The 22,640-nt window shown below is 43.9% G+C and overlaps 9 protein-coding genes across 9 annotated transcripts; 6 read left to right on the top strand and 3 right to left on the bottom strand.

Moving 5' to 3' along the window:
• Window positions 1-11: 11 nt before the first annotated feature.
• BYT42DRAFT_592340 (allantoicase) lies at window positions 12-1,496 on the bottom strand (the record flags this gene model as incomplete). The annotated part of the gene is made up of 5 exons (XM_051570609.1): window positions 12-121; window positions 219-628; window positions 721-1,035; window positions 1,138-1,312; window positions 1,436-1,496. 5 exons carry the CDS (start codon window positions 1,494-1,496, stop codon window positions 12-14), a joined length of 1,071 nt encoding a protein of 356 aa, XP_051426186.1.
• Window positions 1,497-6,061: 4,565 nt separating this feature from the next.
• On the top strand, window positions 6,062-7,274 carry BYT42DRAFT_559895 (adenylate kinase-domain-containing protein). Its single transcript, XM_051567179.1, has 3 exons — window positions 6,062-6,458; window positions 6,655-6,840; window positions 6,917-7,274. Exons 1-3 carry the CDS (start codon window positions 6,103-6,105, stop codon window positions 7,140-7,142), a joined length of 768 nt encoding a protein of 255 aa, XP_051426187.1. The 5' UTR covers window positions 6,062-6,102; the 3' UTR covers window positions 7,143-7,274.
• Window positions 7,275-7,586: 312 nt separating this feature from the next.
• BYT42DRAFT_232976 (uncharacterized protein) lies at window positions 7,587-8,161 on the top strand. The gene is made up of 3 exons (XM_051562625.1): window positions 7,587-7,602; window positions 7,663-7,918; window positions 7,981-8,161. Exons 2-3 carry the CDS (start codon window positions 7,739-7,741, stop codon window positions 8,056-8,058), a joined length of 258 nt encoding a protein of 85 aa, XP_051426188.1. The 5' UTR covers window positions 7,587-7,602; window positions 7,663-7,738; the 3' UTR covers window positions 8,059-8,161.
• Window positions 8,162-9,239: 1,078 nt separating this feature from the next.
• BYT42DRAFT_631325 (SNF2 family N-terminal domain-containing protein) lies at window positions 9,240-12,480 on the top strand. The gene is made up of 11 exons (XM_051572449.1): window positions 9,240-9,348; window positions 9,408-9,469; window positions 9,546-10,079; window positions 10,144-10,239; window positions 10,300-10,485; window positions 10,547-10,717; window positions 10,778-11,101; window positions 11,165-11,347; window positions 11,409-11,606; window positions 11,701-11,851; window positions 11,912-12,480. The coding sequence occupies exons 1-11, from the start codon at window positions 9,249-9,251 to the stop codon at window positions 12,313-12,315; spliced, it is 2,409 nt and encodes an 802-aa protein (XP_051426189.1). The 5' UTR covers window positions 9,240-9,248; the 3' UTR covers window positions 12,316-12,480.
• Window positions 12,481-13,063: 583 nt separating this feature from the next.
• BYT42DRAFT_559899 (armadillo-type protein) lies at window positions 13,064-16,195 on the top strand. Its single transcript, XM_051567180.1, has 11 exons — window positions 13,064-13,334; window positions 13,429-13,574; window positions 13,658-13,745; window positions 13,815-13,912; window positions 14,005-14,037; window positions 14,110-14,214; window positions 14,294-14,554; window positions 14,656-14,726; window positions 14,794-14,898; window positions 14,956-15,366; window positions 15,436-16,195. The coding sequence occupies exons 2-11, from the start codon at window positions 13,464-13,466 to the stop codon at window positions 15,893-15,895; spliced, it is 1,743 nt and encodes a 580-aa protein (XP_051426190.1). The 5' UTR covers window positions 13,064-13,334; window positions 13,429-13,463; the 3' UTR covers window positions 15,896-16,195.
• Window positions 16,196-16,294: 99 nt separating this feature from the next.
• BYT42DRAFT_559902 (Snf7-domain-containing protein) lies at window positions 16,295-18,213 on the top strand. The gene is made up of 5 exons (XM_051567181.1): window positions 16,295-16,630; window positions 16,686-17,069; window positions 17,126-17,265; window positions 17,325-17,493; window positions 17,575-18,213. Exons 1-5 carry the CDS (start codon window positions 16,331-16,333, stop codon window positions 18,022-18,024), a joined length of 1,443 nt encoding a protein of 480 aa, XP_051426191.1. The 5' UTR covers window positions 16,295-16,330; the 3' UTR covers window positions 18,025-18,213.
• An 89-nt stretch (window positions 18,214-18,302) lies between these two features.
• On the top strand, window positions 18,303-19,104 carry BYT42DRAFT_491665 (uncharacterized protein; the record flags this gene model as incomplete). The annotated part of the gene is made up of 5 exons (XM_051564096.1): window positions 18,303-18,438; window positions 18,499-18,573; window positions 18,637-18,764; window positions 18,832-18,911; window positions 19,032-19,104. 5 exons carry the CDS (start codon window positions 18,303-18,305, stop codon window positions 19,102-19,104), a joined length of 492 nt encoding a protein of 163 aa, XP_051426192.1.
• Window positions 19,105-19,231: 127 nt separating this feature from the next.
• BYT42DRAFT_611437 (uncharacterized protein) lies at window positions 19,232-19,977 on the bottom strand (the record flags this gene model as incomplete). The annotated part of the gene is made up of 3 exons (XM_051571500.1): window positions 19,232-19,451; window positions 19,510-19,570; window positions 19,626-19,977. The coding sequence occupies 3 exons, from the start codon at window positions 19,975-19,977 to the stop codon at window positions 19,232-19,234; spliced, it is 633 nt and encodes a 210-aa protein (XP_051426193.1).
• Window positions 19,978-20,228: 251 nt separating this feature from the next.
• BYT42DRAFT_611438 (S-adenosyl-L-methionine-dependent methyltransferase) lies at window positions 20,229-22,584 on the bottom strand (the record flags this gene model as incomplete). Its single annotated transcript, XM_051571501.1, has 11 exons — window positions 20,229-20,806; window positions 20,900-21,051; window positions 21,111-21,189; window positions 21,254-21,412; window positions 21,476-21,546; window positions 21,607-21,769; window positions 21,832-21,927; window positions 21,998-22,115; window positions 22,180-22,229; window positions 22,293-22,436; window positions 22,503-22,584. 11 exons carry the CDS (start codon window positions 22,582-22,584, stop codon window positions 20,229-20,231), a joined length of 1,692 nt encoding a protein of 563 aa, XP_051426194.1.
• Between the last annotated feature and the right edge of the window lie 56 nt (window positions 22,585-22,640).

Here is a 22,640-nt window from a genome sequence, read left to right on the forward strand (position 1 = left end):
TTGCTACTCATTTAGTTCTTGACAACACCGTTTTCAACGACAGTGGGAACAGCAATGGGCAACTTGGGGAGCTCACCGCCCTCACGGACACCGTAGAGGCGGACACGCTTAAGACCACCATCTGTAATTAAAAAAGGAAAAAGGAATCACATTACTAAGACTGTTCTCTTTCTCTCCAATTTCTTCCTCTTTTTTCGCGCTGAAATCTATCAACTTACCAGGAATGATGTAGATCTTGGCGTGGGTGAAGACCTTGTCGGTGGCGGGGAGGTCGAAGTAGAAGAGATCGTGGGCACCAACGGCAGTCTTGTCAATCAAGGTGGTCCATTCAGCGTTTTCGCAGGGGACTTCCTTGTCGGAGTTGGTGGCAGTCAACATGATGGCAGCGGGGTAGTTACCCTTGAAGTGGGAGGTATCGATCTCAGCCTTCAAGAGGTGACCCTTATCACCGAGCTTGATGATAACGTGGTCAGAGTGACCGGGAGTGCGGGAACGCTTGGTCTCCCAACCGTCACCCATGTTCTGACCGCGACCGGGCAACAAGAGGTTGGAACCGGGGGTGAAGTGAGCATTGCTGACTTCGACGGCACGACCACCGAGACCGCAGTAGGCAAGATCGAGGATGGTGCTAAAAGAAGAAACACAAGCAATCAGCATTTTATGGTCCTCCGGATTCCCTTTTTGTCATCTCCGAACTCCGAAATTAAAAACTCAACTTACTTCTTGTCAGCGGGCCAGATGGGGTTCACGTTACCGTAGACACGGAAACGGGCAATACCACCATCGGGGATGTTGTTAAGACGGATGTGGGTGTAGACCTCAGTGGGTTGGTCAAGGACGAAGACGTTGTGGCAGGTGGGGGGAAGTTCAACCTTGGGCAAGATTTCAACCCACTTGACATCCTTGGCCTGGACATCACCCTCAGGGCAGAAAGCAGCCTCAACACGGGCAGCAGGAGCCTGGTTACCAGTGAAGTAGTGGGTGTCAATGTCGAAACCGATGATGTTACCAGAGAAACCGAGCTTGAGGATGGCCCTACAATCAAAAAAAAAAAAAAAATAAGGTAATGAGTCAAACTGCAAACCAACTATTGTTCCGCACATCTTTTCAGATGGACTCTTAAAAATTTCAACGTACCAGTCATAGGTCTGGTTGTGACGCTTGGTCTCCCAGCCGTCCATCCAGGCACCGGTGTCGACGAAGCGACCGGGGCAGTGCACAGGGGGAAGGGGGTTGATCATGTTGGTGGCGGGAGCGAAGAATTCATCGGTGACAGCAACGATGGTGGTACCGAGAGCAGAGCTAGCCAAATCTATAGGACACAAAGGTAACAGACACAGTTAGCCCACTATGCAAAAGAATCGATGCTGATTCCGGAACAAGTAAAAAAAAAAAATCCATGGATTTTTCGTCTTGTTGTGTCCCATCTGCTTACCAATGGCCTGGCCGAGGGGGGAGGAGGCGAGTTCTTCGTAAGCGATCTTCTTGTAAACCATTTTTGTCTAAGTTGCTCTGGGTAGGAGTGATGAAGAAAAAAATCAGGACGAGGGAACTAACGAGGCCTCATTTATAACCAATGCGAAGGTGCTAGTGCAGTCACATCATGGTAACCAATAATGTAACGTTAATACCCCGGACTCACAAAAATAGAGTAGAAATATACCCTAATGGGGGGAAGTGATGTCACATGCTCCAAGGCCGCATCTTCGGAGACCTCGTTGCTCGCTTTCTGCAACGAGCCACATTAACACCCTGCACAAATTCATTCTTTGGGTTCTTATTCAAAGTAGTACTACTTTATTCTTGGAATACATCCTTGTAGACATCTGTCCGAGCCTTCGGCTAATGAAAACCTGGGTTGGGAATTTATCCCCGTTTTCTTCTCCGATTCCTTATATGTTTTTTTTTCGCACTATTCCTCTTCCAAATTCCAAACTCCATTACCTCCAAAAAGACCCAAACGACTCTTGACCCATCATTTGCACTGCTGTATCTCAAAATTTATCAATCAGCTTCATCATTAGAGTTTATCGCAAATTTGTACGTTTATTATTTGTGCGAACAAACTCAAGCTCGTCATAACCACTTTTTGACTGAATGTATTCGAATTGTCTTTCGGGGATGCTTACATTGACGAAATAGGTCCCTTTATTTTATTTTTTGGACCAAGCAAAATTCATCAAGTTCTTACCCGCTACTTGAATCGGGCAATTGAGACTTTAGGACCGTGTTGCAGTGCCTTTTCGGCACTGTTTCGGACAATCATTTTCGATAATAGGGCAAGGAACCACTGCTTACTGTGAAGAGTACTCCATTTAAGCTCCCCATCCTCTCGGATGAACCAAACAGTTTCATTTAGTTTGAGTTTTAAATCAGAAACAAATATTGATCGGTCTTCATCCGCTAAATGCGGGGTATCTCGATCGAGAAGCACCTGGGCTACTATTCCCCTTTTGAACCAATGTTGATACAAAAACGTTTGGATGAGACCATTACTATTTGCATACACTTCTTTGGTCACGTCCTTGTGGACCAATGACAACGATTGGTGAAACGGTTCGATCGGAGAGAAGCCCATGACAATGACGCACTAAACAAAAAGCGGAGTTACACACAAATAGCTGCATTTGCTTTTTTCTTAAAACACGTATCCTTGTATCCAGGTCACCGGCTTGCCCCAAAATTGAGAGGTCTTAAAATTTTGTGGCGGCGATGCCACGGTTTGACGAGATTGAAGGAATTTGCTAGATTGATAATCATCTTCACTGAACCAAAGGAAACTACCATGGTCTTTACTTTTTTTCTTATACTTTTGTCACGACTCTTTTTTACAATGAACTGAACGACTGGACCTATTTCCACTTTCACCGCAGCCCATTCTCCCCCCAATATGCACCTTCTGTTTAAGTCATGGATGGTCGGTGCACGTTCGTTTTGTGCAACGGATCTTCCATATTCATCACTAAAAGCTTATAATGACACACAAACCCACCGAAAATTTTTTTTCTTTTGTGTTGCACTCCACACTAAATGTATGAGCGGAGTTGCGTGATGATGTATATTTTTTGGCGGTGCCCACCCGCTGCACAGGAGCTATTTTGCGATTCAGGAACCTAAAGTATGCAAAGATCTCGTTGGGGCCTTATTCTCTATTTTCAACTCGTCCAAAACACGACCACCCTTCTTCCTTCAATAACAGCTTTGAATGCATTGCAACATACGTAGTGTCAGCATTCGAACGACTCTAGTCACTCGTAACCGCCACTTTGTTGGCGACCATCGATCTGTCCACTGGTTCAGTGAAGCAGCGAACCCAACTGCCGTTGCTGGTAGCTGACCCGCTGTGCTTATCTGTGACCTTTAGAACCTCAGTAGGAATCAGTCGAACAAAGGGAAGAGCATGCGTCAACAACGATAACAGTAACGAGGGGTAAAGGTTGGATGTAACGTCGCCGTCATCGGAAGCACAAGATCGCCAGTGTGAAACCTGACGATAAAATCGGATGGGGGAAGGTCATCATTGTCAGCAATATCAGAAAGGCCGTATCATCTTGCTGTAGGAAATGGCAGGACCTCAAATGAAATGCTTGGGTGGATGTATTGAATGATTTCTGGTGCGCGGACGGTGCACGGCGCAAAGTGGACACGAGACCTAGTCGGTGAGTAAGGGCAGAGAATCACGATTGGGAGACGCATATACTCCACATATAGCGTCTGTAGTAGTATTATGTGTATTGGATATTGGATATTGGATATTGGATACTGGATACTGGATACTGTATGGCAGAGTTGACGTGAAAATGGAATAAAGGTCCACTTGATATGATACACTCAAAAATCGAGTTTCAAACCGTGGCTATGTGTGCTACCGTGTCTTTATTTTTGCAAGGTGGGAAATGCATGTATCATGTGTGAAAATGGTTGAATGTGAAATAAGCGGTCAAAATGATGGAGTTAGGTACGCTTGTTTGTAGTTTGCATACGAGCGGCTTCCATAGTTTATCTGCACAGTGGGAGACTCTGTGTCGATAAACTTGGCAGTCAGTGGCTTTAGCTGAGTTTGGCATATTTTAACCATAAGAATTTCTGTATAACGCACCCGAAGCGGAAAGCACATCAATACATCGCTGCTGGAAATGATACTACAAAAGATAACATCACTACTGAAAGAGCTCATACTACATCCATGATTGCCATGTATATGTAATTTGTCTGTTTTCTTGGCCTGAATTTTTTCATGAAGCCCAAGGACGTCACATAGACTCCAGGCGACTCAATAATCAATAAATTTCCTGATGGATGGTTAATCGATGTGGTTGGACCCAATAGTATGTTGCCAACGAGCGTAACGCATGAAGGAAATCATGAGCCGACTGCCATCTATGAATGTGTCTCTTCCACCATTCATGTCTGGCTGCCCTTTTAACAAATAGTTTGGCAGAAGACTTCATTTACAAGAACATAGTGAAGGGATCGTAATAAAATTTGCTTTATTTTTATTTTTGTTTGCCTGATGCAAAAGTAAACTACCGGTGGATCACTTTACTAAAAGCTTATTGTGAAAATACTGAGTACCTTTTATGCTACTACTTTTTTTTTCATTTGACCAATAAATAAAAAAGGGCAAAATAGAAAGAGGCGAATCATCATATACGTCTTCCTTATTTTATTATTGACAAGTTTCTGCATGAAAATCAAAAAATTATTGCAAACTGAAATCTGGGGCTCATGATTTGGCGACACTGTATACCGGTATATATCACATAGGCTACTGTATAGCATTCAATTATAACGTTGTCGTTTTAGATATTGTGTTCTCAGGTTGGAAACTATCTATTAACCAAAATGACACCATTGCCTTTATTGACGCCACACATGAAGTAAGTAATTTTACCAAAATTTCTATCATATTAATGTGGTCTCATTTGTTTCCATGGATCAAAAGGTCGATTTATAGAACAGGTCTTTGTTATTAGCTCAAGCTTTGTCCATATTTTAGTTGGGTTTACTTCTTGCTTGTCTCAAGTTGCGCCAAGAAGAAGCCGCGATCTTATTTAAATGGTACAATAGAATCATAAGGAGGCCAACCCATATAGAGAAAATGCGTTTCCAGTAATATCGTGGAGACATATATCTCAATATGATAGACACCGCAGGAAAATCTCAAAATTTACGGAAAAATAAAGAGCGCCTTGAAGACCACAACCTCAAAGGTATAGAATTGATCACGATGGAAATTACCGGTTCTTTTCGACGGTTAACTGCAAGAAAGAGCTGTATCTTTATTATTTTAAATACACGTTGCAGCAAAATGTCCACAACATTGACACATGAATGCATCAAAATGCAGTTGCCTGTCAATCCCAGACGGCGCTTTCAAAACAAAATGTCGAGCCATATTTCTAATATGCCACCCTTGGAAATGAATGTGCATCCGCCTTGCAAGTCAACAGCTACTGAAGACTTTTCTTTTTTTCCTACGTTAATTTCACACGGTTTCTCATCAAACAAACCCCCATCCCAACGGTTCCATTACCAAACTCCCTTTCTCCAAATACATTAAAAATTCCATTATCAAGTCATCATTTGACTTTTTGGTGTGTTTGGGATTCTTGGACATGCGATGGTTATCTTGAACTTATCTGATAAGATTTGGGTCTTTTCATTGGATGAAGTAAAATGCAGACTCCGCCTTAATTATTCAGACCGGAAACGCGCGCCTTTTTGAAGCTGAAGTAGGTTTCGGAGTTGAATGGGACGATGATGATAATCGAGTGGCTTTTGGGTGAGCAAGCATGCTCAGTCGCCAAGCTCCGTTCACCGTTGAAAACAATCCACAGATCCTTACAGTCAACAGAAGAAACTATTTGCATGGCTGAAAAAGCCAAATGATCCGCATAATGCATAACAACAAAACTTTGCATCCAACCTGCCCCCCCAAAATGGCGGACTCTTTTCCATCATAAACAAGAGCAATTCCCAACTTCGACGTCACTGTGTGACTTGATTGATGGGCACCGACTTTTTTTTTTTTTTTTTTTTTTTGAATGACGGTTTCCGGCCCCTGTACTTTTTCCACCTTCGCACACACCAAGAAATATCATGGCCGACAACCAATCTGCTGTCCTTGAGGAAATCAAGAAGAACATTCAGTCTCTTCAAGAAAAGTTTGAGGCTCTTGAGAAGAAGGTCAACCAGGGCATGCCCAAGGAGCAGCTCCGTATGATTCTTATGGGTCCTCCTGGCGCTGGTAAGGGCACTCAGGCTCCTGCTATCAAGGAGAAGTTCTGTGCTTGTCACTTGGCTACCGGTGATATGCTCCGAGCGGCTGTGGCGGCCAAGACCCCTCTTGGTCTTGAAGCCAAGAAGGTCATGGATGAAGGTGGTCTTGTGTCCGATGAAATCGTCGTTGGTATGATTGAAGAGAACCTTGACAACAACCAAGAGTGCAAGAACGGGTAGGTTTGAGATACACAAACACACATATATCATGGCTCCCCTAGATCTGGTCACGTCACGCTATGCTAGCACGTCAACGAGAGAAAAAGCGATGAAAAAAAAAAAAAAAATTAAGCGCGCGTTGGCGTGGTACAAACTAGGGTGACAGGAATAACGGATTAGCTAATATTTTTAATTTTTGGGGAATTACAATAGTTTCATCCTTGATGGTTTCCCTCGTACCGTTGTCCAAGCCGAGAAGTTGGATCAAATGTTGGAAAAGAGAAAGAAGCCCTTGAACTCGGTGGTTGAGTTGGTCATTGATGATAACTTGCTCGTCTCCCGTATCACTGGTCGTTTGATCCATCCCTCTTCCGGCCGCACCTACCACAAGGAATTCAAGTAAGCTTTAAAAAATTCACGATGGATACACGTGGAAATCATCGCTAAATTTTCTGACTATTTTTTTTTCCCCTAGTCCTCCCAAGACCCCCATGAAGGACGATGTTACTGGTGAACCTCTTGTCCAACGTTCCGATGACAACCCTGAATCCTTGAAGAAGCGATTGGATGCCTTCCACAAGCAGACTGTTCCTGTCGTTGATTACTACAAGAAGAAGGGTATCTGGTACGGTGTGGATGCTGCTCAGTCTCCCAAGACCGTCTGGGCTTCTCTCAGCGCCATCTTCGACAAGACCCTCTAGATCAAAAAACCCATTTGTATGTTTTGGCTTTTTCCATACTTTGAAGGCTATAATTTTTTCATGCCCTCCCATGGCGACATTTTTTCAGTCGACAACTATGAAATCAATAAATCTTGTGAATTAAAAGATTTGTAGAAAAATTACTGTCTATACTTGATGCACTCTTCAGCCTAAACCAGAGTACGTTGCCAATGATGAGTATGCGCTGGATGCTCACAACACAGGTCGGAAGGTTTTTTAATCATCGACAATAAAAAGTTTCACTGGGGAGGAATTTGAAAGACAGAGTACCACTGTTTGAATCATCCTGACATAGTGAGAACACAAAGGCAAGTCTGTTGCTCCAACGACTAGGCGCACTGTAGGCCGTCTTAACTGGCTATCCACATGCATATGCTGAGTTTTGGGCATACTCATTAAAATCGTATTTCCACTATCAATGTTCCAAAGTAAAACGAAGGTGCGTCAAGTCTTTCGTGGTGGAATCGGAATTCTAACCGAAATGAACGTTCCGAAAAAGTCACGAATTCAATGCGCATCACTCATCATTGCTGCGGCCACTTGAAATTCCAGATAAACCTTCCTTGTTGAGTCTAATGAGCGACAGCGAAATCAGTATAACGTCCTCGCCCTTGTCGCAGGAGATAATGCTGTCCGACGACGATCAGCATGTCACCGAGAGAGAGGGATCATCAGCCAACGAGAAGAATGAACTCCAGCATTTGGGTGTAGGCCTCGTGGATCAAACCGTGCTGGAGCGAGAAATTATGGCCAAAGTACGATCGTTGTTACAATCGACCCACGTCTCCTTCCCTAACTAAATACTTTGCTCCATTAGGCCGATAAAGCTATCGCCGAAAGAGACGAAGCTCTCGATCAGAAACGTCTCGACAAAACTCGGAAAGAAATTAGGTAAAACCATTGACATAAGGTCACCTCGATCGATGCCGTCTAATAACACCAAACAATCATAGTGCTTGCCAAAAGCAACTAAGCACTTTGCGATTAAAGTTGAAAGAGAAAACGGCCTCCACAGATAAAGATCAGCTATTATCGAAAATCAATGAACAGGTAAACCAACAAATTAACCATTCCTGCAGGTAGAGTGCAGTATTCAACTTTATTTCTTTTTTCAACTTTAGGTGGCCAGATTAAAGGACGCCAAACGAGATGAAGAAGACATAATAAATCGCATGAAAGATCGGGAAAAGGCCAAGAGGGATGGACCTTTAACAGATGGTCAGTAGTCACTTTTACATGTAATATTGTCGCTATCAATGCAACTCAAAATCTCGCTTGAGAAAACAGTTACCGGGAAACGAGAAAATGAAACCCGTCGAGAGTTCCTTATTCGTACAGGCAAAATCACTCCTTTTGCTAATATATCCGACGTGGACGAGCCATCAGCAGCCGGTCCTTCAGGTAAAAGAATACAGTTGCATGAAGCCCAAAAATTTTACCGTGGGAAATTCATTTCCATGATCCAGGTTCCTCGTCGGTTATCTTGCCCGGGTCGGGTGGATACAGTACGATGCCGATTCAGCGCACAGTCAAGGACCTATCAAGACCGTCTCCCAAACAGGAAGTAGACGAAGAAATAGAAAGAGATCTTAATAGAGCCTGGCCATGGCCCGCCCCAAAACAGTTTAAGCGATTGAAACGAAAAGCAGACTCGGACGAGGAGTATACTACATCGACTACAGACGAGGAAGAAGACCATGAAACATTGAATATTACGGATGATGATTACGATATTAATAAGGAAGCTGGAACGGTCAAACGAGCTAATTTGACCAAACTGAACGAAACTTTGTTTGAGGATGATGGGAACGAAGCCAATTATCAGGTATGAAACTTGTAGAATCAAGAAAGACATAAAAACCTTTTTTAACGTAAATGGGATACCAGAGACGCTTAAATGATTGGGTGCACGAGCGACGAATCATGCGTTATCGATCGACAGAGGTACGTTTTATTTCTGGGAGCCACCATCGATAAAAACATCCACTTACCAACATTGCTTTTTAGCCTGAAGCTGACCACATCCCAATCGAAGATTTGGAGCTTAAACTAGAGGAAGAAGGCGAATTCGACGTCGAAAAGGAAATGTTTGAACCCCATGCTGTGTTTGAGGATGCTCAATTTGAAGGCGGTATGCGTGTTCCTGGCGAACTGTGGAATAATTTGTTTGATTATCAGAAAACATGTAAAGTTGCTTGCAATATGATGACAATGATGGGCGTTGAAATGCTGACATGTAGATAGGTGTCCAATGGTTGTGGGAATTGCATTCTCAAAAGGTCGGGGGCATCATTGGTGATGAAATGGTAAGTTGGCTTGGGCATCCAATGTAGGCTCCAGATCGAAAAACTCAATAATCCATCACCTGCTGCTGTCTTCAAGGGGTTGGGAAAGACGATTCAAATCATTGCGTTCCTCGCCGGAATTTACTATTCCAAGGTGCTCGGTCCGGGTCTGCCATCAATGATTGTGTGTCCTGCTACGGTCATGAAGCAGTGGATCCAAGAGTTTCACCACTGGTGGCCACCCTTGCGTGTGGCTATTCTTCATTCAAGCGGTAGCGGCGTTCGGAATGTCGATACCAGCGTCGATAGGGATGCCATGGATGAGCTGAATCTGTTACAGGAAATGGAAGAAGAAGAGGAAGAATACGAACCTGATCGACGAGGGGCTTACGGCAAACGACAAAAAAGTCGCACCAAATCCAATCTGTTGCACACTCGCACAGGCAAAAATGCCGCTGCTCTTGTCGATCGGTTTGTGAAAAACGGCGGCATCTTAATCACCACCTACAGTGGTGTGCAAACCTACCGAGAGATCCTTTTAAAACATCGTTGGGGTTATGTTGTGCTGGATGAAGGCCACAAAATACGAAATCCAGATTCCGAAACCACGCTGGCGTGTAAGCAATTCAAGGTATCTTCAAAGAATAAGATAATCGTCTCCCACCGTACTAAATACCCTATTGTACCTTTTTTAGACCCCTCACCGCATCATCCTGTCAGGCACACCTATTCAAAACAATCTAAAAGAACTATGGTCGTTGTTTGATTTCATCTTTCCTGGTCGACTAGGCGTAAGTTCTCACAGTGAAATGCTCGACGTTAATAATGTATTTAATGGCAAACAATGATAGACACTGCCTGTATTCCAAACCCAATTCTCGGTACCCATCAACATTGGTGGTTACGCCAATGCTACGAATGTGCAAGTGCAAACAGCGTACAAATGTGCGTGTATGCTTCGTGATCTGATTAATCCTTATTTGCTGCGACGCATGAAGGTCGACGTAGCCTCCGACTTGCCGAAAAAGAATGAGCAGGTAAAACAGAAAAGAGTTCCCTGGCATCTCTTTTTTGCATAGATTAATTGGTCGATGATAGGTCTTATTCTGTAAATTAACCAAACCACAACGTCAAGCTTATCTTCGGTTTATTCATTCCAAAGATATGGATGCGATCCTCGAGCGCCGTCGACAAGTATTGTACGGTATCGACATTGTTCGCAAGATATGTAATCATCCGGATATTGCCGATCTATCCATCCCTCGCACGGTAAGTTCAGGTCTCGCTAGATTTCCGCTGTGCTATGCAGTGACTTAGCCTAGGTTACAGGATCCTGAATATGGCGATCCTGAAAAGAGCGGCAAAATGGTGGTGGTGCGTGCCTTGTTGAATATGTGGAAGCAACAAAAACATCGTGTTCTTCTTTTCTGCCAGACACGTCAGATGTTGGATATCATTGAAATGATGGTCAGAAGTCTTCGCTACAACTATCTGCGAATGGATGGTACCACGCCCGTTCACCATCGCATGGCGCTTGTCCATGAATACAACATGCAGCCCAACATTTATGTGTTTCTTTTGACCACCAAGGTGGGCGGCCTCGGTCTCAATTTAACAGGTGCCGATCGTGTTATATTATTTGATCCCGATTGGGTGAGTACCTCGGATGTGGCATAGCGTGATCTAGTCAAGTTGCTCACGAAAATTTTGCAATAGAACCCTTCCACCGATATGCAAGCAAGAGAACGCGCATGGCGTCTCGGTCAGAAAAAGGATGTCACCATCTATCGTTTGATGACCAGTGGCACCATTGAAGAAAAAATATACCATCGGCAAATCTACAAGCAGTTCTTGACCAACAAAATTCTCAAAGATCCGAAACAAAAGCGCTTTTTCGATGTGCGTATCTTTCGACGCGAATGATCAAAAAGAAGGTCCTTGTTTTAACTCTTTATTGTAGGCTAGTAACTTGAAATCGCTCTTTACCTTGGGCGCGGAAGATGCGTCCGGAACAGAAACAGGACAACTGTTTGAAGGCTCAGAGATCAAATATAATGCGAAAGAACCAGGAAGTGACCAAACGAAACGCAAACGACGACGGAAAGGAAAGAACGATGATGATGAACGGCAACTGAAATCCATCAGCGGAGTGAGCGGCGTTGAATCATTGTAAGTATCGATGTCATGCATTCCTCATATTCAATGCTTCCCGTGTTATTAATATGGATAAGTATAGTCAAACTGGCAAAGAGACCCATCGAACCGGAACTGAAGGCGAATCATCAGGGGCGGATGACAATGTTTTAAAAAGTCTGTTTGAAATGACGGGAATTCAAAGCGCTTTGCAGCATGATCAGATCATGGAATCGGCTTCGCAAGATACCTTGTTTGTTGAACGAGAAGGTAAGCACTTTTTCTTCTTCTTTTACTTCCTGTACGTGTGTGTATTCAAAGAACGTGTAGCTACGATTATTGCGGAACGTGCCGCGGCGGCCTTGAAGGAGTCGAGGAAACAGCGACGCTTGGCCGATATCGGGACGCCGACATGGACAGGTCGTTCGGGATCGGCGGGAGCTCCACGACCTCTCATGGACCGCTCTGCCACGCCTCCACCTCGTTTCGGCAACAAGATCAAGCCGGTTCTCAGCGTTCAGCGAAGTTTTTCAGAGACTCGTTCGATACCGTCTTCTCCTTCCAACCCACCTGCCAGATTTGGGTCGGGTTCTGTTTCCGGATTCAAAGGTGTTGCAGGACCCAAACATGGGGTGGTGGCTTCCAGTTCACTGTTAGCTCAGATGAGAGAACGAAAAGCCATGGAACAAGCCCCCACCGCCCCTTCTTCCGTGACGCCTTCTACATGTATGTGACATTTTAATGCAGGCAGTGTACAACCAAATATAACCTAACCTCTGAAATACTCGATGTTTATTTTTTGTCTAGTATCTCCTGACATCCTTCATCAAGGAACTCAAGAAGGGCTCATTGTGAAAATTCGTGATTACCTTTCTGCTCACGGCGGGAAAGCGCGAAGCAGCGATATTATGGATGCTATGCAGTTGGACATAAGCAAAGAACAAGTGGTCGTCTTCCGGAAAATGCTTCAAGCGATTGCCAAATTTGGGAAGGACAGTGAAGGCAAAGGCGAATGGGTGCTCAAAGAAGAATTCTATTAACAGATGCTACCCTTTCATGCATCCACCGACTTTGAAGATGAACGAAGCGGAGAGGAAAAAGAAATTCCTCCGCCGCCATGGAATTAAAGCAGCGTACCGTATCGAAACCAGGCTTTTTCAACGACCCTGTCTCTTATGGAATTTCCATCTATTTTTGAATTACCATTGTTTCATATACCAGCAAGTACACATCATTATTCATCGATCATACATCGGATATGTAGATACTACTTCCTAATAAAGTTTAAATTATTGGTTGTATGTAATGGGACATAATGGAAGAGCTGCTGTAATACGCGCATTATCTGGTGGCTCAAATTTTAAATGATTTCAAGTTCAAAAACAGTGTAATAAATCAAACCCCCTTTTCAATTTTTATGCATAAAAAAGCCACAATGGGTGTTAGAAAAGTCAAACAACAAGCGAACGAATCTGGGGTGCTGTGAGTTGAATGATGTTACAGCGTCATTTCGGACTTTACAAATTATATAGTATTGCATTATAACGAGGCGAATCGCTTTCATTTGGCTGTCAAAATAACCGCATCTATTACAAGAAGCGATGAATGAGCAGCACCCTCGTGGTCAGGCCGCACAGGTACATTTTTCATTTGTGTGTGACTTGTTTATGCTTCAGACAAATTCCGCAGACCTGTTTCTTTTCAACCTCTGTCTTTCAACTTGCCTATTTCTTTCAGTTCTTCATCACAAAAAGTAGGTATCGGTTTGGTACGGACTTTATCACCTTGTCTACCTTTGGCTGCCTTGGTGAAGTGAAATTCACGTCATACTGATCTTGCTCCATTAGACACTCATTGAACCGCGCGCGTTACTTGCCCCAAAATGACGATCGACGAGTTTGAACCTGACGACCTTTTATCAGAAATTAGTCGCAAACTAGCCAACGTTTCTCTTCACCTTCCTATGGAAGGGGAAAACGTAGAGAAAGATAACGTAAGTCGCGTGGTCTTTTTGCTGTTCAACACATCGGAGTCGGAAGACGAAGTATTTAAAAAAAAATTATTGGTTTTTCTCAGCTGCCCCAAATCAAATATCATTTGAATTCCCAAGACAATGATATGCGTCTACAAAGTGTTCGAGCGCTGCGCAAGTATTTAACGCAAGGTTGGTTCAACTCTCCATTTTTTTTTATACATATTTATTGGATCAGTTATTTAACCTCAAGTTTAAAAGGGTGTAGTTGTCCTGAGAACGTCAATGATCTGCTGGCTTTGGATATCCTATCCACTTTAAAGGAGCTATTGACGACTTCGGATTCCAACGAGATTTTAGTACGGCACAGTTTTAATTAGGAAGAATTTTTTTTTCTCTTCTGTATAACCGTTTTTGCTAATTTGATATGCATTTCCCATTTCTTCTCTAGTTTGAATGCGCATGGATTATCACCAATATTGCAGTAGGTATCTTTTTTTTTTTTGTTTTAACCTTTTTTGTTTGCATCGATGTGTCTAAAAAATATTGGTTCAAGGCGGGCACTTCTGAGCAAACCAATGCGTTGGTCAATGACGATTTTATTAGCGCCCTTTTGGTGTGTATCCATTCCCATCATACGTCGATCAGTGTCAAAGCACAGGTAATTTGCTTTATTGACAACATAAAGAGAGAGAAAGGGAGCAGTGGAAACGTGTATGAGCTGATGACAACTCATTCAGGCGGCGTGGGCATTATCCAACTTTGCTGGCGAATCCGCCACACTGCGCGAACTTTTAATGAGCAAAGGTGCAACCATGGCTGTAGCTGAAGCGCTCTTGGAAATTTGTGAGGAAGTATATGACGAATGCTTGGAATGGGCGCGAACGACAGGCGACGTGACTATTGACGATGAAGACTTGTGTACTGATGTAAAAGCTATGACTTGGGCCCTCTCGAATATGTCTCGTGGAGGTTTCCAGACCGCCGAACACTGGGAAAGTGTAAGTTGATCCGGTATTTTAAAGATGGGAACGCCCGTGGATTAACTTCAGTGCCATTGGATGTAATTATTTTTTTTCTTCCTTGACTTGATTTGATGCAGTACATCCCAGCTTTCGAGGCCTTGACACGGTGTACGGTTTTTGATCACCAAGACATATGGATTGATGCTTGGTAGTTTTTCCAGTGACGAAAATAACAAGCAAATTGCTTTGCAAGTAACGCGATAAAATTTTCTTAGCTGGGGTTTATCTCGTATTCTTTTCAACATGCATGAAGTCACACCTTTTTATTCCGCGCTCAAACTTTCGCCTGACTTATGTTCTCGATTATCCCGTCTGCTCACGTAAGTGGTTTGCTTCAACGGCTTGTGATATGATGGCTAAAATGTTGCTTCTCATAGAAATCAAACCGTTTCGGTGGTAACACCTGCTCTACGAACCGTTATTAATATTACTTCAGGACCCAATGAACATTCTGCCCTCTTACTGGAGACCCCGTTGCTAAAGAATATGTCCACATTGATGGGCAAAGATATCCCGATCCGAATTCGAAGAGACGCTTTTCTGGTGGTAGCAAATCTGGCAGCTTGCGATGCTCAGTTGGTGCATCAAATTATGGAAGCCAAAGATGTCATGCACTGTGTGGCCTCTCACATCCACGTACCTGGCCACGTATTTGACCGCAGCTGTGGACGATGGATTGCCGTTGTTTCGAACGCGTACTACAACCTTGATGAAGAATGGAAAATTACCACCGAAGCACTGTGGATCATGTGCAACCTGGCGACTTTGGGTGATGATGATAGTATATGGTATGACGGATTGTAAACGTGGTAATTATTGATGGTCCTAATCTGTGGTGTTTTATTATTTCGTTCCAGCGAGCTGTTGGTTAATCACCGAACAATTCCCGATTCGCTGGCGTCGCTCCTCAAATGTAGCGATATACCATCCAATGTGTGTCTCAAAGCCGTGGATGTGATCATCACGATCATCAATCGAACCAATCCTTTGACACAAAATAGCAATGGAACATCCAATCCCTACGTCCAGCAATTCATCGACACCGATGTACCCGCTTCGGTGGAAAAACTACGTTCCATATTCAGTAAATCGACTGTTTTCCGTGATCGATGCGAGGTGCTTATGTCACTTTTAACTCCGGCAACGGATGGTTCCGAAGAACGCAAACATGCCACTATGGCGGCAATGTTTGGACTGCAGACTCCATGTCACTTAAGAATGGGTGCCAACAAACGCAGAATATTGCACGGATTTGAAGATGGCGACGTTCGACTGATTGAAAATGCCGTTGGTTCTCTATGCTTATCCGAGTTGTAATCAAGTTGAATTAATAATGTCCCCAGTCAGCTATCACATGTTTACAGAGCGATTGTACGCTTTTGACTTGGTGATAATAATAATACAGCATAGTGTCAGCGTTTTTAGGATGACTGTTAATGATGCGGACCAGGACAGCGGGCGGGGATGAATAAGCTTCGATCATTGTTATCACCAAACTCCATCCACTGTATCCGAGCTACGTATATTTGCCGAATCAAATCAGTCTTCCCTTTTTTTCTCCTATAAAAATTTGCTTTGATTTGTGCAAAATGAATTTATCAAAACACTGCTTCGCATTCAACGCAAGACACAAAATATTCAGTTGGCTTTTGTAAAGTGGCATTTTTCCAGGAACGATTTTCAACTCCGCAATGATGATGGTAGGGCCTTTGTTCTTGCACACTGGGTGACTTTTTCATTCCAGTTTTCCACATGGCAATAAAGAGAAACTCGAAATTGCTCTCTTACTTGTCAGTGCAGTATCCGGATTTTAGTCTGACCGATCCTGCACCTCGTCTCAACTCTTTGTATTCCGATTTTTCAAAGTTACGCACCCTCAATCGCTACGCGTACGATGCGAACAAACGATATTGGCGTTCTGTCATCCTTGACTGCAATGCGCACGGCTGTCTGGGTTCCGGAGACTACAATTTGGTGGTGGACAGGAGTATTATGGCGGAACAGTTCTTGCGGCCTATTACCGGCAAGCCTTTGGCACTGGACTGTGTACTTGTAGGTTCAATCGTCGACCGTAATACTTCAGTTATGCTTACCTTTTTTTATACAGGAAGGGATGGTGGAGAAGGGTGAACTGATACCTTTGGAAGATTTTATGCGAACCTTTGCGTCCCAGACGTGGCTCTCGTGGACCTATGAGACGTTCGTCAAGGGTTCCTTGTACTGGATAGGAAGGACGGGCCCTTCGAACCTTCTGGTGGTTATTCCTACGATCCGACAGATAACCAAACATATTCAGCAATCCCACTACCACACGCCTGTAAAAAGCGCTTGCGACCACATACTGACACTGTCAGAGTTCAAAACGCTTTACGGACAGTACAACAATGTGACGTTGACGGACGAAGATATGGAGTTAGTTTTAACGTACATGAGCTCACAGATGGGAGTGGCCGTTGCAGATAATGTACGAGGGTATGGTACTACATACACGGTGAGTGTCGTAAAATACCAAAAAATTCAAACCAAGTACTGACAGTGGATGCGTAGATGATCAAATTTCCAGAAAATAACAACAATGTATCGAGTGGAGCGGTTATCTCTCAGCACGATAAAGCCATTATCACGATCCGGACCACATGCCAAGCTCTCCATGCACAGGTGAATGAACTGCAACGCAAGATAGAGGAGTAAGTGGGACACTTCACGACCATGCTAACAGTGTGAGAAGCAACTCACCTATGCTTAGATTATCCGAACTTTCCAAATACCACCATAAATTAAAACATACAGCTCAAGCATTGTATGCATTGAAACGACGGAAATATCTTGAAAGCATCTTGGAGAAACGGCTACAATCACTTGAAACCATGGATAACATGTTGATGAGTATTGAAGCGTCGCAAAATGATTTACAGGTGAGTTCTGATCTGCTGCATGTTTATTTGCAAAAAAAAAAAAAAAAAAAAAGATGGTCTTGTTGACATGGTATTTGATAGATTGTGCAAGCCTTCAACACTGGTGCAAGCGCTTTGAGAGCGATTCTGCGTGATAGTGACTTGACGGTGGACTCGGTGGACGAAGTGATGACCAAGCTGCAATCGGCGTTTGAAGATCAGAAGGAGGTGGAGGATGCGATTGCTATGGGCAGCGAAGAAACAATGAATAGTCAGTTGCCAGGTTTGGACATGGATGAACTACAAAGAGAGCTCGACTCTTATGCCGAATCCGAAACATCGTTGTTGCCTGAAAAATCCACACCACCACCGAGAGCCGCTTCCATGGCTCCCGGCGAACATCCTTCACTGTCTGTCCCCATCTCTCCACCCGCTCCCTCAACATCCCCTCCCATTATGGATTCCGAACTTGCACGCTTAAATCAAGTACTTTCCAGTATCAAAACTCCACCAAAAGATACAAGGACAAAGCATCAAGAATACGCTGTATGAACGTCCCATTGTAGATATCCGTGTCCCTTCATTTTACCTCGATAGTTTATGTAAATCAATATCTCTTGACATATTCAACCCAACTTTACTTTTGATACGAGTGAACCCTATTTGTACATGCACAGCGTATCCCAGGATAAAGACAAAGCAATGGCTAGTTTAATTATCCAAGAACTGTTCCGATTTTGGGCCCATTTCCATTTGTGACATGAAAAATTTCTTCCAAGGGCGATATGGCAGTGGAGGTTCCTTTTTTTTTCTTTTTCGGTCCTTTTAGCATGTCACGTTCCTTGTCAGCATTTTGGCAGCAGTTTAGTGCAAATTATAAGCGCACACGATTTCCGTGGAAAAAGCATGCGCTCATTGGTAGCGATCTGGACGGTAACGAGTATTGGGAGATGCCCAATCCCTTAGGTAAGTTATCCGGCCGTGCATGGTTCACAATCGACCGCTGTGAAAGTTAATTGGCCGCAGGTGGTAGACCGAAACGTTGGGTGCAGATGAGACAAGAAGACGATTACACTATTTTTCGCCAAGATCAATTACCTGGTAAGCTTTTCTACAGTTGCAAGGTTGGGATCTGCCACCCGATCTGAATTGAATTTCGGTTAGTTCAATGGCAAGCTTGGCTTCGACATACCCGCTATGAGGCCCCTACAACCCAAGACCTCATCAAAGAAATACAACGACAGGCCATTGTACAACAACGTGCTAAACAACTGGATATGGAATGGGAACAGGTAAGCTGAAGCGGACGATTTGGCCACCGGATGAAAACAGCTTACAGTGTCCCTGATCGTGTCCCAGCGTAAACTGCAATTGGCAGCAGAAGCCGAAGCAGAAAACCAACCTGCAACAAAATTAGAAGCCAAGGCGACATCACAACAGTCAACAAAAGAGCCAGCAAAGAAGAAGGAGAAAGCACAAGGTAAGCTGAAGCGCTTGTTGGACGTGAATAATTGGAGTATTGAAAATGCGGGCATTGCTGTAGAAAAAGACATGCCGAGTCAACAGCCCACAGGACAAGGCGAGACATTCGTGCCCGGTGCATGGAACCCAAGCAGTGCCAAACGACGATAATACAATGCTTGTTCTTCCAGCCATACATAGACAATAAAGACAAGATGTGGAAACCACGAAAGAAAATTCTTTGGTATAACAAATGGGTAATCGGGGGGGGGGGCGCGCGGTAGGTGTACATCTATCTTTAAGAAGACGCTTGCGCTTGCTGCTGTATTTGCTCTTCCAGCAGCTGACGTTGTCGCCGTTCTTTCGCCAGCTCCTTCTCAAGTGCTTCACAAGCATGGCGACTCTTTTCTAATTCATCTTTGAGAGCTTCGTTCCTTTCATGATTCGAAAAGCTGACTCCCATGGCGACCGCTTCAGTTACTTTCACAACACGCCATAAACGAAGAATGATAAGAAGTCTACGAATTAACAGATGAGTAGGGTGCGAGATTTCACACGTTGTCAGATAAGGTTTACCCTGCGACTTCACGTTCTTTTCCGCGAAGAATGATTTCCATAACAAACGTGGCAGTAACCACTAACAACGCATATGTAAATGAATGCAAAAGAGATAAACCAGTTCGTATTGTTACCAGTAATATCAAATATGTGAAGCATCCAGTGCGGCCAACCGGGAAGATAATACTTGGGCCCAAAGGCGACCAAGCATAAAAGACATTCCAGCATGAACAAACAAGTAATGCCCGTACTGATAATTTCGGCCCACTCAAGCACATCCGAGAACCAATGCTTGGCTATAGAAAAGTGCAGCGGCTCACTTCCGCTGTTGCATTCATGAAAGAAAGTATAGATAATCTGTACCATGACGAATGTGGTATCCAAAAGGGTCAGACCCAGTACCGCCAAATGGGTGCGATCATTCTCCAGGAATCCTCCTAGCTTTCGACGCCAGCTAGTCTCATCAGAGGACGCTGCACTGGACATGTGGTCGTGCACAGGCAGAGTTCCGTAATTTACCATTTAAGATATGCGAGACTTAATTAAAAAAAGATCCGAAAAAAAAAGAGAAAAAGAAAAAAGAAATAAAAGGCACATCAATAGGTTACACATGGATGCAATGTTTATGTATGCTGTCACTTTAAGGTTGATGAGAAATGGCTGTTACAAGTGAAGAATAAAGAAAGACTTTTAGACAAAAGAAAGAAAACGAAGGAAATACTTCAGTGAAGATGAGTCTATGAATGCAAGAAGAAGTTTTGGACACGCGTTACAGAGCCGTCGACGGTGTATTCAATTTCACATTCCAGTTCGCGAGGATTTTCAAGTCCCTTGTGGCATGTGAATACACCGCTCAACTTGTCACCACGCTTCATCGGAATCGGCTCTTGAAGGATAAAGATAGTTTGCTTCCAGTGTGTATCTTCGCTAAAGGGACCGGTGCCCAGGAAGGTTTCCCCGTCCTTTGTCTGGGCTTCTTGATCCAGAGGAATAGGATGGCCGTCACGCGTGAACCAGGTATCAAACCAACCACCGAGAGCGTAGATCGTGGTATCGCGTGTGACCTCAATTTCGAAGCGGGATACAAAGTCCAGTTGCTTGATGGTGATGGTTTGAAGATATAAATCCTTGAGTGTTACCACAGTGGAAGCCACCGACGACGATTTGATAAAGTCAACAATACACTCATTCAAAACCGGTTCTTTCATAGCCGACATTTTGAATCCATACACATCATCCCAGAAATTCACCCGGTCATCCTTGAGCGATTCATCATCCAAGGCCGCCATCAAAATACGCGTATGGCTGGGTCCCACTGTCATCAATGAATAACAACAAAAGGAGGAAAAAGGAAAAAAAAAAGGTCAATACTGTGTTTACCGTCGCACGATTACACAAGACCACTTACTGATGCCATTTGGCGCCAACCAACGATCACGGGCCACGAGAACGGAATCCAACATGGCTTCGAATAAGAGAAAATAACCCATCCACTCTGAAATGATGATATCCACTTGAGGCACCGGTAATTGAATTTCTTCCACTTTGCCTCGGATAAGCCTATCAGTGGCAGTCAATCACCCCATTCACTTTTATGCCTGCCACCTCAATCCACTTACGTGATAATGTGATCCAAGCCATTTTCTTTGACATTCAGCTTGGCTTTTTCAATGATGGCGGAGTTGTCGACCGAAAAGACTGCAAATTGACAATTGGATGAGCCATCTCTTCCCTGTGCAAGTTTTGACATACGCAATGTTACCTTGCTTGGCACCTGCTTTCGCGGCAAACATGGACAGGATACCGGTACCGCAGCCAACATCCAACACTATTTTATCCTTGAAAACATCCTTGTTGTCATACATGAAATCGCGATACGCCTCCGTTCGTGCCTTATCCTTCAACATTTGCTCGTGAATATCTGTATATAAGAAATAACAATGAGTAAACCCCACGCTGGGCTTTGTTGTAAATCAGTTCGTACCGTTTTGCGCATAGCCATGGAAGTAGTAGTTTCCCTCATCGGCAGGAGTGGTGGGATTCACAGAGACCTCACTAAGTTATTGTTTACATCAGCATGTGTATATCATTGTTCCTGTGGATCAGCGCATCTACCTTCTCACATCGTCGGCTACATTGTCATAAAATGTCTTTTTCACCATGGCTTTGTACTCCGTGAATTGCCCCTCCAAGTTCTGTACTTCGTCTTTTGTGGCTTTCAACAGTTGTAGCAATTGCTGCTCCAACATGGTCGTCGGTTCAACATGGGATACGTCAACTGTTTCGACAGCAGAATAAGCAAAAGCAATGTCGTTACCATGGGACATATTAAAAAAGTACCTTGGTGAGGTTGTTGTTGTTGTTGTTCTGGCGTAGGAACGCGGGCGGCGACGTTGCTCTCAAATTCTTCATCGGCAATCTCCAATTCCTCAAAAGCTGTACCAACGAACCGTTTTCAACAAGTTAGATCCTTATACCCACACATATCTAATTTATTGATCCTTACCATGAAGTAAAGAATCACTCTCTAATACGGGTTGCAGCAACTCGTCCTTGTCAGCAAAAGCTTGTTTGTTGTGCAGAGTATAATCGGTGACGGAGGCCAATTCGGGGCGCATTTGCACCTACAATTTTTTTGGTTCATAACTTTTTTTTTCGACCGCTCCAACCAGCAAAGTTCGTCTTTACCTCTTTTCGAATATAGTTGATCATACGAATGCAGTCATAAAACTCGAGTCCTGCAAATTAACAGTGAGTATGAAAAGGTGCTTCAAGTTCCAGTGACTCGTTTCTTCTCTTACCGAGTGATCGTTTTACGCCCAAAAAGTCAAAACCGTGCGTCTCGGCACAGTGAGAAAATGCTTCTTCGGGTAATGCAAATGTCTTTGTGCAGAACAAACACTGGGATTCGGCATCGTCATAGTCCCAGTCATCCCACGTTTCATCTAGAGAGTAACATGTTATTATCAAGGAAAGTGACGCCTATTGAGCGAACGCTGGGCAATAAGTACCTTGAGGGTCTACCTCGGAAGGCGTGTACTGAGAGCTGGAAGCCCATGCTGGTGTAGCGGTAGGAGCAAGTCGGTGAGCCATTGGGGGTCTAAAGCTGAATACACCAAGCACCTCTTTTTTTGTGTCAAATTATGAGC

The sequence above is a fragment of the Radiomyces spectabilis genome, assembly GCF_025331425.1.
Source record: "Radiomyces spectabilis strain NRRL 2753 chromosome Unknown BYT42scaffold_3, whole genome shotgun sequence".
Lineage (NCBI taxonomy): Eukaryota > Fungi > Mucoromycota > Mucoromycetes > Mucorales > Radiomycetaceae > Radiomyces > Radiomyces spectabilis.